At 40.9% G+C, this 13,662-nt stretch overlaps 1 protein-coding gene across 3 annotated transcripts in view; it reads left to right on the top strand.

The window, feature by feature from the left end:
• The window catches only part of veph1 (ventricular zone expressed PH domain-containing 1), an 86,377-nt gene that overhangs the window by 67,327 nt on the left and 5,388 nt on the right, over positions 1-13,662 (top strand). For all 3 annotated transcript variants that reach the window (XM_084949878.1, XM_084949877.1, XM_084949876.1), the window contains one exon: positions 11,313-11,449. In XM_084949878.1, the coding sequence (XP_084806004.1) occupies positions 11,313-11,449 (137 nt within the window). The remainder of the gene's footprint in view (positions 1-11,312; positions 11,450-13,662) is intronic.

Below are 13,662 nucleotides of genomic sequence, written 5' to 3'. Positions count from 1 at the left end.
AACATTTCTTCGCATTTTTGTAGATGTTTAAATATCATTTATTAAAAATACTGAGGAACTTTACTTTGTGCCATGCATACATGGCACAAAGTAAAAGTCCTAGTGAGAGATCACTAGGACTTTTACTGTTGTATTGTAGCGTTAAATAAATAATTAGAGAATCAGCAGAAAGCCATATTCAAGTTTTGTGAGGTTTTCTTTTGCTTTAACTAATGAGAAAATTCTTATAAAAGGCAGGTAGGACTAAAGACGCTGCCTCTGTCTGTGTGTGTGGCAAAATCTCAAATAGATGGACTACAGGTCTAGATTGGCTAACCTTAATGTTCAGGCCAGCTGTGGATACTTGGAATAACACACAGATCACAGTCCGCTTGGATTTGGCTCTTTATAATAATCAGAAATCAGATGAGATTAATGAGAAGTCTGTTTAACAAAATGATCTTCATACATTTAAGTGGTATTGACATTTATATGGCTCATTTCAAGACTCCTTGATATAAACAATACAGAAGCCAATTGAACTCCATTCTTTGCGCTCCGCTGCTAACCGGTGCATTCACTGACCTGGCTGAATGACTGCAAGGAATGGATGGTTACCTTTTTAGACTCGTGCCAGTTTCTCTTCATTACAGGAGGATTTAGAAGGGGAACGGTGATACCCTGTGTCCCCGTGGGACTCTGTGTGTGCCTACAGCACTGCGCAAAAGTCCAGAGCCACTCCCAACATCTTTGTGTTTTGCCAGAGTTTGTTCTCATTTTTCAAGTGCTCTTGAACAGCTGTTCTCCATGTGTTTCGAACTTTTTCTTAGGACATTGGCTGCTTTTTCACTTTTATTCAGTCCAGTCGTTGTAGCATTTGCAGAGAACCACTTAGCACTGCCCTATGAATCATCATAAAAAAACTCACAGGATGAAGCAGTGTTGTCTACACATAACAGATAACTTAGCAACAACCCATTTTCAAATTGTATCTTTAGGCACTTTGTTACTAGCGGCCTGTCACAAGAAAATGTAACACATGTCCTCATTTATTAAGTTGAATCTACAAAAAATGCCAACGATAACAAATGACCAAGCGCAAACACTTTGCTGCTGTACTGAAGAAGAGTTTTTCTGACAACTTTTTACTTTTACTTCCTACATTTTTAAACAAATATCTGGACTTTCTAAGTACAGAGAGTCTGTACTTTGCCAACTCTGCACAATTTAGCAGGCATAAAATAGTGTTTTATGTCTGTCAAAATAGTATTTTCAGGGTGTCCTTACAAAAACTAAAGAAACCAGAGAAGTGGAAGACAGAACAAGAGGTAGAAGGCCTAAAAATTATCTATAGCAGATAGTAGCAGAAGTATCTTAAGTGTCCATAAGATATTAAGATACTGTTAAATCTCTTTATGTCCTTAAGAAATAGGAAAAAAAAAATCCAACAAAGACCACCAGAATTGGTCTCAGTGGCAGGGTGGCTGTGAGGAAAAAGGGAGAAAAGTCTGAAGTAGAGCAAATTAGACAAGAACTGGACTGAAAATCAGTAGCAGCAAGTCTGATGAATCCAGATTTAAAATTCTTGGTTCAAATCCTCATCGATATCTTATTGAAACTGATAGAATTATGAATGCAGAAAAGTACCATCAGATTTTGATCCACCGTACGATACCAGCTGGAAAACATCTGATATCTAACAGCTTCATTTTCCAGCACAACAGTGATCCCAAATGTGCTGCCAATGCAGTAAAAGCATATCTGTATATGATTGTAGGGTCTTTATGTTTCAATATAAAGGACCTTGAGGTGACTGTTGGCACTATATGAATTGAATTGAGATGAAAACACACAATGGCACTTATCAGTCATGGATCGGCCTCCCAGAGCCTGGACCTCAGCATTACTGTAGCATGCACATTATTCTCATGTCGACAGAGAACATAAATGCAGCCAACATCCAGAGAAGAGCTTTGAATGTCCTTCAAGGAGCCTGGAGAAATATTCCTGAAGACTGCTTAAAGAAATATTCAGACTGTGTTGAAGAGTAAAGGTGGTCATACATACTTTCAGTCCTGTTTGAATTGTATGGACTCTGTTTTTTGTCTTTCAGTCTGTATTTTGATGAATGTTTGCACATGATTCAATAAATCGCTGCACCTGTTTCACATTTCCCTGACAAAATATAAAGAAGTGAGGGGTGTCTCAAGACTTTTGGGCTACACCATACTGTGTATATATACATGTTTCTTCTATGCATGGCTGTCTTGATCAGACTTGGACAGATGTTATAGTTTCTGTTTTCTAACAGTCCTTTTAGAAAGAGGATATTACGTTGAATATAAGTACATTTTTTTAAATAAAATGATTGACACCAAGCCCTGCGGCAGATTGGCGACCTGTCCAGGGGGAACCCTGCCTCTCGCCCAGCTGGGATAGGCTCCAGCACCCCTGAGATCCTGAAAAGGATAAGCGGAAGAGGATGGATGGATGGGTGGATGATAGACACCCCCTTTACAGATTTTTTGCACCTTGCATTTATTTCAGATAATTTAGCCTGTTATCAAAGTGGTATCACATCTACCTGATGAGTACAAATCTGCCCAAATGACTCTTTTGTATTTAAACAGTTCAGTTAACCCAGCACATTACTATGGCACCTGGCTCTGATTAAAACACACAACAGATAAAAATCAGAACATGTACAATACATCTGTACCTAAGTCAGGCTCAGACAGTCAGGTACCTGAACAGCTGAAATCAGTAAGCCTGATACAAGATATCTTACTGTTACAACAAACATGGATACACAAGTAAACCTTAACTAATGACAGTTTTTTGAAGAAGCCATCAAACAGACCCCCAGTCATCTTAAAAATCCTGAAATTGAAACTGAAACCAAACTCTGTGACAACATGTAAAATGCCAAAACTGAGAAATCTGGGGTTTTAAATACGATACAATACAACACAACTTTATTTGTATAACACATTTAAAAAACCAGCGGTACACCAAAGTGCTTTACAATAACAGCAAAATGAAGACATGATTAAATAAAAGACTATTAACAAAGTACCACATATGTCATCAGGTTGAGGGCACTAATTATACAGGGATAAAAGGGAATATAAGAACAAAGAAACAAATTGAGCCACATATAAAATAGGGACACTAACCAGATGGAAAAGCTATGTTAAATAAGTAAGTTTTTAAACGGGATTTTAAAGATAAAATGGAGTCTGACGCACAGATAGGGATGGGAAGGTTGTTCCACGGGTTAGATGCAACCAGGGCAAAAGCACGGTCACCCCTAGATTTAAGTCTAGATCTAGGCTGAGCCAAGAGTAATTGGGCTGAAGACCTGAGGGCTAACCCAGGAACATATGGACTAAGGAGATCGACAAGATAACGAGGGGCTAAATTATTCATAATTTTAAAGGTGAGCAACAATATTTAAAATTCGATATGATATTTTATGGGTAACCAATGCAAATCAGCAAGAACGGGGGTGCTAGAGGCATGCTTTCTAGTGCCAGTCAGGAGGCGAGCCGCAGCATTTTGGACAAGCTGGAGTCTGTGAAGGAGAGCGGAGTGAAGACCAAAGTAGAGAGAATTACAGTAATCCAATCTAGAAGTCACAAAAGCATGAATGAGCTTTTCAAGATCTTTATGAGGGACATAGTGCTTAGTCTTAGCAATAAGGCGCAGTTGGTAAAATCTAGATTTGATTACTGAGGACACTTGTTTGTTAAATTTAAAACAACCGAGTCAGAGAGAGAAGTGGCAAAGGAACCAAGGGTATCAGCTAATAGGCCCCGGGGGATATGGTTGCCAAACACCACAGTTTCCGTTTTCTTTTCATTCAGGATAAGGGAGTTGCCCGAAAGCCATTCTCTGACTTCTCTCATGCACTCGAGGAAGCAGTGCAACGACGGAGCAATGTCGTCATGATCTAACTGAAAATATATTTTTATATCGTCGGCATAGATGTGACGAGAAATGTTATATTTTTCAAAGATTAAGCCTAGGGGGAGCACGTATAATGAGAATAGCATTAAAAACAAAACAAAACTAGATCCTCATTTTGAGTTTGATGCCAGCAACACATTTAAATAAACTTTAGACAGGAGTGTGCCCTGGGTTTGGAAGTGAGTTATGCTAGTCTTGCTTTGGTGTAGGACATCAGCTCAACAGTTTAGGACATTCTTTGCCTTATATTTCTTTTCCAGTTTAATACCACAAATCTTTTAATCCAGAGCATTGTTGTTGGAATACACAAAGCATGGAGTTTTGATCTGTCTTGCAGAATTCGGAAAGGAATCCCCAAAAGAAGGTGCAATCTGATTGGCAGAATTTCCCGCTCCTAAACCTGTATGCATCATATCATTCACCAATAGGGATGGGTATCGTTTAGGTTTTATCCGATACCGGTGCCAAACCGGTACTTTTGAAACGGTGCCAGTGCTTAAACGGTGCTCAAACCGGTGCTTAAAGAATGGAGAACACAAAATTGGTCCAAAAACCTCTCATGTTCAGCTGTTTTTTGTAAAAAGATAACAATGTTAGCCTTTTCTGCAGCTAGAGGGCATATATGGCATCACTCTTGGCTGGAAGCAGTGCTTAAACAATGGAAAAAAACACAAACTTTGTCCAAAAACCTCTCATGTTTAACTGTTTTCCACTTTTTCTTTGGTCATTTTAGCCTTTTTGGCCAGGGTGAAGGGAGTATCTGCCATCAAACAAGAAGACAGCTGCATGTAACTACGATGGTGTTTGCTAGTTCACCTTACATGCATTAATGTAATAACGTGGTTAGCCTACTCAACGTAAATTACACACGAACAACATTAAGCTACTCACGCAGAGAAGAACGGCTGCTGCTGCTGCCATCATCATCCGTCATCATTTCTGCTACACTGGCAGGGCTAGGGCCAGGACTCTCCTCTTCGTGTTTTTGGGGGATGTTGCTAACTCCGGGTCCGATAACAGGCAACCCACCCGCAGTAGATGCGCTCGGTGTGAGGTCTCGCAGCAAGCTATCAAATACGGCGCATTTTTCGGCTTAAAAAAAAACGCTATGCGTCGGCAGGTGTTTCATCGGATTTGAGGTGTTACCTCCTTTGCACAGTATCAGCTTAAAGCACTTGTTGCAGGCTGCTGAGTTTGCATATTTTGCTGTACAGCCAGACTGTTGACCGCTTCGCCTTGGACATTTTTAATCTGTAGCTCTGCTCTAAAAGAACGTACGTACCTGGACCCGCCTACTATCCTCGGAAACGTAAAATGATTGGCTAGAATTCAAAGTGTATGACATCTCAGGAAAAAAAAGCACCGAAATAAAGCACCGAAATGTGCGCTGCTTTTCGGTCTGGTTACTACCGTTTATGTCAGAACCGGTGCCATGATGGCACCGGATACCGGTACCCATCCCTATTCACCAATGATGGTGCCTTCATAGATGTCCACGTTGCATGCCATGTGCTTCAGTATGTTCAAAGCATGTCGCTGGCAACAAATTCAAAGTGGCTTTTTTGATATTTATTCTCAAATTTTTAGGTAAATATAGAATTTTTAGTAATGAAGTAATTAAGAAATTATTGTATTCTGTTGTTTATACTTAATGCAGTGTTACCATTTTTTTTTCAATATAGGGTTGTAATATGTAGTTACTGAAATAGTTTTTTTGAAAACCAAAACTGTTGCCCAATTCAGGTCATTTTCTGCTAAAATGACCTGAATTGCTTCATTCAGTATGCAACAAATGCAAGATTTATTGCACTTGTTCTGTACTGGAAATGATTGCATTTATGCAGCCAGACTGGATTTACAGGAAATGTATTTTGCGGCTTTAGTCATGGTAGTACAGTTCATGGCACGTGAACATGTTTTCACCTAAAGGAACGTGGTCAGAAAACAAGACTGCAATAACGTATTCAAGGCCAAGACGGAAACTCAGAACCATCCGCTGGGAACTTGGTTGTCCAACTGAAAGCTGTCCAGTTTTTTAGCTGAAGTTACAGTAAATGACAGAAATATACTCAGCTCATCTCCCTGAAACAACTGGAATATTTTACTTTTAGATGGCTTTTTTTTTCCACATGTCCGTTCACATATTTACATGTATGCATGCTGTTCACATAGCAAGCGGCACCCAGCCAAGATTTGACTTCATAATACTTTAGATGGTTGTGCTACAATGATTAAAAAATAAATAAATTTAAAAAACTTGCTGACTTGGCCAGAGTAGACTCAGAGGTTACGCACGCACGCACACACACACACACGCAAAGAACTTGTTTCATTTTTTAAAGCTAAAAAGGAAAAGAGCTTTTCACTTCGACTTATTATGGAGTGCAGCCAGTGGTTGGTACAACTCCATAATACTTTATGATATACTGTTGAGTTCAACTACTGGAATGTCTTTGAAGTGTGCGTTAATGACCAGTTCAGTGTGTGTGTGTGTGTGTGTGTGTTTGTACGTGTGGACATGCCTGAATACGGCACATACCAAGTGTGTCCTCTTATCCTGCGCTCCCTGGGCTGTTCAGTATTTTCACTTGGACAACATGCTGTTGCACTCACTTAACTGGCAAGCAGCAGAAGAGAAAGGGGAATAAAAATATATGGTGATTACATCAGTTTTCTCTCCACGTGTGGATTTGAGCACATTTGGTAATCTCGGAAAGACAAATCGACTCCTTTCAAAAATATGGAAAGCCCCATCTAAGTGTCCTCCTCCCACATTCAATCAGTGAAAACAGAAATTTTCATCTCATTTTCTGGAAAAGAGAGACGTTCATCACACGGTGAAATTTTAAGTGTCATTGCTATAAATGGAGTTTTGAGACTTAGTGAAAGTTTGTCAAATCAAGGCAGCATTTCTCAAGGGTGCAACTGGAGGTTCTGGTGACATCATAGGGCAAGATTAGGGAAGCATGTTAGCTAATACATATGTGGCTGTCATGGCCTTTGTACATGTTGTGGCATCATTTATGCAGCTCTACTGCAACACTTTCCAGCTTATATTTCTTCTCTTATTTAAAACTTTACTACATAAGGATATATTTTTGGAATTTAATCTCGCTCTTTTTTAATGTGGTCCCTAAGGTTTCCAGTAAAGGTTGAGTCAGTCACCGAGGTTTTTTCTGGAAGCAGTTTTGAAATCATCAATCGGATTTGGCAACAGAATCAATGACAATGGCACATCAGAACAAAATGAAGTACGATCTATGTGTAACGGGACACTTGTAGGTAGGATATGGCATTAGGTTTGGTGAAGCCTTATTTGGAAACGGTGCTAGTGGTGCATGTATATACTACATTATGTTATATGCAGTCCTGTGAATAACTAAGTACACACTTACTGCTTCCACAGGAATTAAAAAGGTAAAATTCGACCATACAGTGATCAGAGCTACATCTCAGACTCTACAGGCCTCAGTTCACTGTTAAATATTAAAGTTCATGACAGCATCATTAGGAGGCTGGGAGACGTCTGGACCAGAGTTCTTTAGACAGATACGATCAAAGTGGAGATGTTTGACAGTTACACACAGCAACATGTTTGGAAAAACCAAACACATCATGTCAGCACAAAAACCACACAACAACTGTCATACACTGTGGTGGAGAGGTGATGATGTTCTGTAGCCACAGGATCCGGGCACCTTGCAGTCATTGAATCGACCACGAACTCCTCTGTGTACCGAAGTATTCTAAACTCAAATGTGAGGCCATCTGTCTGACAGATAAAGCTTTGATGCGTCATGCAATCATGCAGTGATTCCAAGGACGTCAGCAAATCTACAACAGAATGACTGAGAAAGAAAAGGATCAAATCAATGTGCAGACGTCAACCCGACTGGGACAATAATAGCTGAATCGAACTTCTGCAGTGAGTCTGCGCATTAACCTTAATCTATAACTGCCACCAAAGTGCCATCACTGCTAGCATTCATGCTTGCATTTTACATGTTAATGATCACGACTGACATGACCATGACCGATAGAAACAAATAAAAATGCTGGGCTCAGCTTGCTGACTTTTAAAAAATAATAATAATAATAATCCACTTCTTTGTGCATCTTTTCCAGGGATTTTCTTACATCCCTGAGATGTAACAAAATCATGGGACATGGCCTGGAGACATGACCTTAGGAATAGTCCTCATTTTGACTAAATGATTCTTCTTCTACCGATCCATTCAAAAACTGTGGCGAAAATGTAGCTGGAAATGCAAGGGAGGAATCGATGGTACTGAAAAGAGCAATTGCAATGTCCACATGACATGTAGATACATTTGTAGGCAAGTGCACGTCAGATTATGGTGCAGGTCACATTGTAGGGGGATTTGGGGTATAATCTAGATTTAACACCAAAAAAAAGCTCCAGTACGAGAGCTGCGCATAAACCAATGCACCCAGACTTCAATAAACTGAAGCGACGCTGTAAAGAGAAGCTGGCCAAAATTGCTCCACAACAATGCGAGAGACCGATAAACTCTTACAGAAAATGATTACTCAAGTCATCGTTGCTAAAAGTGGTTCTACAAGCTACCGAATCACAGGACATTTTTCACTTGAGTCCTGTGAAATCTTTATTTTTCTCTGTGTGCCACGTAGCGTTTGTCTCTGGACTCTGTAACCACCTCTGTGTTTACAGTTTGTGTAATGCCTGGGTGGTTCATGAGAATAGAATGTGCTGAAAGTTTTGTCTCTAGTTGCACCATTGTTGTTGTTTTCTTTTCTCTCTCTCTTTTTTTTTTTTTTAACTCACCCTCGCTCAAATTTCCAGGAACCACTAGTGATGTCATTTTCCATGGAAATTATATTTAAACCATAAGAAGAAATTTGTGGTTGGTGATACAGCTTTAAATTATTATACAATAAGTTAGTAATAATATATAATAATTTAAAGCCTTCTAATAGGGTCACTTACATGGAGACTGAATTGCTAACATCACAGTGAGTAATTTGAGATTTTGCGTTTGTGTTCAGGATACGTGTCCCTGCTCTACTCACACCTAATATTGAGTTGATCGTGTGGTCGTGAAGCCAAGAACAGCAAACCATCAAAGTATCGAGCAGTTACACGTTATAAAAGCTAACTCCAGAGCATGTAGAGGGTTTCTTTTAATATATATGTCTAGGCCTGAGGGAGAAATTAGGGTTGTTTGTAGGACATGTTTCTGGAAATCATTTGGGTTGGAGACATTACTCATTTCCCATTTTTGAAATCCTGTCACTCCCATAACATTGCAGTGATTGATCAAGAGCCATATGCAGAGGGGGTCTTGTCAGGTTTGGCACTAAAATCGGTGATCTGACCACACATGGAAAGCAAACTAAACAACAGCTCCATGCAAAACCTTCCTGTTTCTGCACATTACTGTGGACCTTTTGTATTTGCTGATGATTTAGTGTATGTGTGTGTGTGTGTGTGTTTTATTAGCTGTGTCCCTGCTCGTTTGACATCAGCGTGTCTCCGATGAAAGACTGAAAGCCGCTGCGCACGCCTGCGGCGGACAACAAAGGTTACCATTCCAGGTGTCTACATCAAAGCGAAGCGATGAGACACGAGGATTTATGCATCAAAGGACTTTTTAAAAATCAAAATGTTTGTTAGATGAAGCACTCAGCCTAGTTGCCCACAGTGGCAGGACTGCAGTAATCGGTGTTCCACAGCCCTGCGTAACAATGTGTTTCTATATTGTTGTGCTGTCATAAATCATTTTCATTATTTTGTTTATAAATTGTCAAAACATACTATTAAATACCAGTAAAAAGTTATCACGCCTGAAATAATGTGTTTAAAATGCTGTCTTTGGTTTCTCCGTTGTCCATAAAAGGAAAGGAAATAATGTGGAAACAGAAAAGCAGCAAAGAAGCCCCTCTTTCTGCCCTCCCCTCTTCTGATTTGGGGTTGCCATGACCTTTCGTGGTGTGTTTGGTTTGGTTTCAAACCCCTTTGGGAGTCATCTGCTCAGCATGGAGGCCACACTCCAAACACTGATCAGATTGCCTAATCTGTTTTTAACCACGATATGGCGGATACAAAGGGCTGCTCTGTTCGCTCCTCTTTCCCTCTAAACTGGCGCCAAACCTGAACATGCCAAAACATGCCCACGGAGCGCAGCGCTTAGAGTACACAGGAACTGTTTGCACACATGCGCTGCAGGCGCGAACACTTAGAGACATTATGCAGTGCATTATGACACTGATGTCTGATTTAGTCAGGTTGGGATTGAAACAGTCTTTAACCTGCCAGGTCATTTTCTCACAGCAACACAATATCTGTTATGTGTCGGTTCCAATTTAACTTCCTGGAAACCTGCAGGAAAGCTGCACGATGCAGGGAACGGTTGTGATTGGTATTTGAAGGCACTTGATTCGGGAGCACTTCCTGTTGCACTATTATAATGCTCATTTAATAGTGGGAAGCTGAACCCGTGATTAAAATGCATGGTGGGGGCTCTATCGTGGCTGCATTTCAGCCAGTGGTATTTGGGATCGTGTCGAAACTCTCGAAATTAAGAATGCTGAAAAGCACCATCAGATTCTGATCCACTGTCTAATACCATCTAGAAAATGTTTGATTGGTAACAGCTTCATGCAGAGCAGGTCAGCCACTAATCAGAAGATCGGTGGTTCGATCCCTCGCTGCCTCCTGGCTGCATGCCAAATATCCTTGGGCAAGATACTAACCCCATGTTTGCCTACTGGTGGTGGTCAGAGGGCCCGGTGGCGCCAGTGTCCGGCAGCCTCGCCTCTGTCAGTGCGCCCCAGGGCAGCTGTGGCTACAACGTAGCTTGCCATTGCCAGTGTGTGAATGTGTGTGTGAATGGGTGAATGACTGAATGTAGTGTCAGTCTCTACGGGGTCCTTAGAGACTGAGTAAAGCGCTATACAAATGCAGGCCATTTACCATTTTACCATTTACCATATAATGCAATTCCTTTTGCACAGTACTTGAGAGTTATAGAAGATGGAGACAGAAACAGAAAGAAAGAAATCAGTTGGATTTTAGCTTGAATGTGTGGACTCCATCAGCTGTAGCAGCTGGCTGGTAACCCATACCGACCTCTGCATGACTTATTAGACGGACAAGCTTTCTCTAACATCTCTTACCTGCTGACAGCATAGGTCACGAACTTGGTGCTTTTTTTTTACCTGATTGAAGCATTGATTCTGCTTTACCAGCTTGTGAGGACATCAGAGTGACCGACATCTTAGGTTTATTGAAAAGTATAATAAGTATAATATCTTGTTAATTAATAAATTTTTTTTTTCATTCTTTCCTTTACGTTTGTCGTGTGTTTGTGTGCTATCTATAGTCGTAAACCAGGAGGGACAGCCTTTGATCGAGGGGAAGCTGAAAGAGAAGCAGGTTCGCTGGAAGTTCATTAAGCGCTGGAAAACCCGCTACTTCACCTTGGCAGGAAATCAGCTCCTTTTCCGGAGAGGCAAATCAGTAGGTAGACACTGAAAATGAACCCTAACACATAAACATACACCTACGTATGGTCCCGTCCTCTCGCTTATAAAGCTGTCAGTAATCTTACTATGTCTCGTGTGATTTAAATCATGATGAAACTGTATGAAACAGTGGAAATGGCACCTCAGCAGGAGCATCTGATGACTCCAGCTATAACAAATCTTGGCCCTGCTAAGGACTCTTGGGGGAGGGGCGGGACTCGCAAAGCCAAAGTGTGATGCTACAAAAACATGACTTACTTGCAGAAATGGTTATGCACAAGTAGCTCAAGGAGAAAGAGCCTCGAACGTGAAATACTGACTCTCATCTGAGTAAACGTGATCTCTCCCTCCTTGCTTTATCAAACACAGTTTATGGCAGTCATCTGCACAGGAGAAACTGTTATAGGGATCGAGTGTCATCTGGAGTTTAGCCAGTGTCGTGTCTAAAATAGCAGCTCTCCAAATTAGAGGACGGCATAGAGGAGTTTATGGAAACAGGGGAATATTCAGCTCTCTCCCGCTTCTTTTTGTTTTTTTCCTAACTTTAAACAAAAGTCTTTGTGCTCGGATCCAGATGGTAATGGAGTCTGCTGTTTTGCAGCCACCGCAGATTGCGAAGGTTTTGTGTCTTTGTTCTCAGAGCCCTGTCTGTCTCTGCCAGCAGGTTCTGGAGGTGGTTGGCATGTTGTGAAAGACGTTTTTTCCTGACGAGAACCAAAAAATATTTCCTTCGTACTGAACGATCAGGCAGCTTTGACTGTCAGACATGCATCGCACTCTGGTGCACAAGTAAAAGGAACGAGAAAACCCCCCCAACATTTTTACATATAGGTTATGTGTGAGTCTGTGGCTCCACAGTGTAGTGGTTGACACATGAAAAATCCCTATTTTGAAACTGGGGGGAAGGCATAAATTGCATCAGGAAATCTGTGGCAACGAAAAGGAAGCAGCCGGAAGGAAGAAACTGGTTATAGTGGATTTGAGGTGTGCATACTCTGTCACATCCTAAAATGCATTCATGGCCCAACAGCTGGGATGTGTGGAGGTTAAGCACATAGGTTCGTGTATCTCACACCTCATCCAGTTTACCTTTTGCCGTCTTTTCTGCAGCCAAAATTCATCAGTCGTGTTTTATATGAAGTCCACATCAACCTTTTAGAACAGAACCTCCAGTTCCTCGTGTGTCACCTGGTACTCTGATCATCCACTGATCCCGAGACTCTCTGTAAGCCAGACTGATCATGTGAAAGCTGACGTTGTTGCACAAATTAACATGTCTGTACCTCCAAAAACAGCTGCAAGATGAAAATGTAGGTAAAAATTAGGTACAGCCTCAATTTTGCAACAACGACATTTCTGCTGATATAGAGAAAAAAATAGTGAAGTAAGTTTCATTCATGCTTATAGCTCACAGGCAGCAGCATTTCCTAATCTGGAAAAACATGTCATGTGGCTGTCTTCATAACTTAACACTACACCTATGTACTAGATATATATAGCATGAAGATACATGGCTTCTTGAAATAGAGTAAACCTAATGCAATGTTTAAAATCTGCTGATTCTGAGGTCAGATGTGAACTTTTTTCCAGATTTAGTTGATTTTAAATTCCTCCGTATGGCTCAGATCAATCAAATGTCTGTTTGAATCCCCAGCAGAGAACACAGCCTGTGAACATGTCGACCCCAATAGCTTTTCAGCTCACACACACACACACACACACACACACACACACACACCTTGCCATGAGTCTGCACCCATATTTGGTTAAGTGGTTGTAACCGCTTAACCAAATATGGGGGTAAGAAGACTTGGCTGTGTTGCAATATGCACACAAACACACACTTACCAGCTCATACAATTCAAATGGCCCTTACGGTAGGTGGGTAAAATACAGAAAGGAGGGGACTGAGGAGTGGGAGGACTGTAGAAATTCCAGTGAACTGTAATTATTCTGAGGTAGTGGGTCCTGGAAGCAACACTAGGAAAAACTGTTGTTCCAGAAAATTAAGAGGCTACCTCTGTGTGGTTTTCTTCACACATTTCCTAGCACGCTGATATGAATAGCTCCAAGCAAAAATCACCCAAGAAGAAAACTTTTGCGCTGGACGAAGACGGGGTCGTTTCAGATGTGAACTTTCAGACAATAGTCAAGCCTTTTATTTATATGCTGCTTTCTACTTATTTTGCATTGCAGAGAAAATACTCC

The sequence above is a fragment of the Perissodus microlepis genome, chromosome 14 (genome assembly GCF_051167445.1).
Source record: "Perissodus microlepis isolate ML-2025 ecotype Zambia chromosome 14, ASM5116744v1, whole genome shotgun sequence".
NCBI classification, from domain to species: Eukaryota; Metazoa; Chordata; class Actinopteri; order Cichliformes; family Cichlidae; genus Perissodus; species Perissodus microlepis.
Note: the sequence above shows the minus strand (reverse complement) of the source record. Positions and strands in the feature narration are given on the sequence as shown.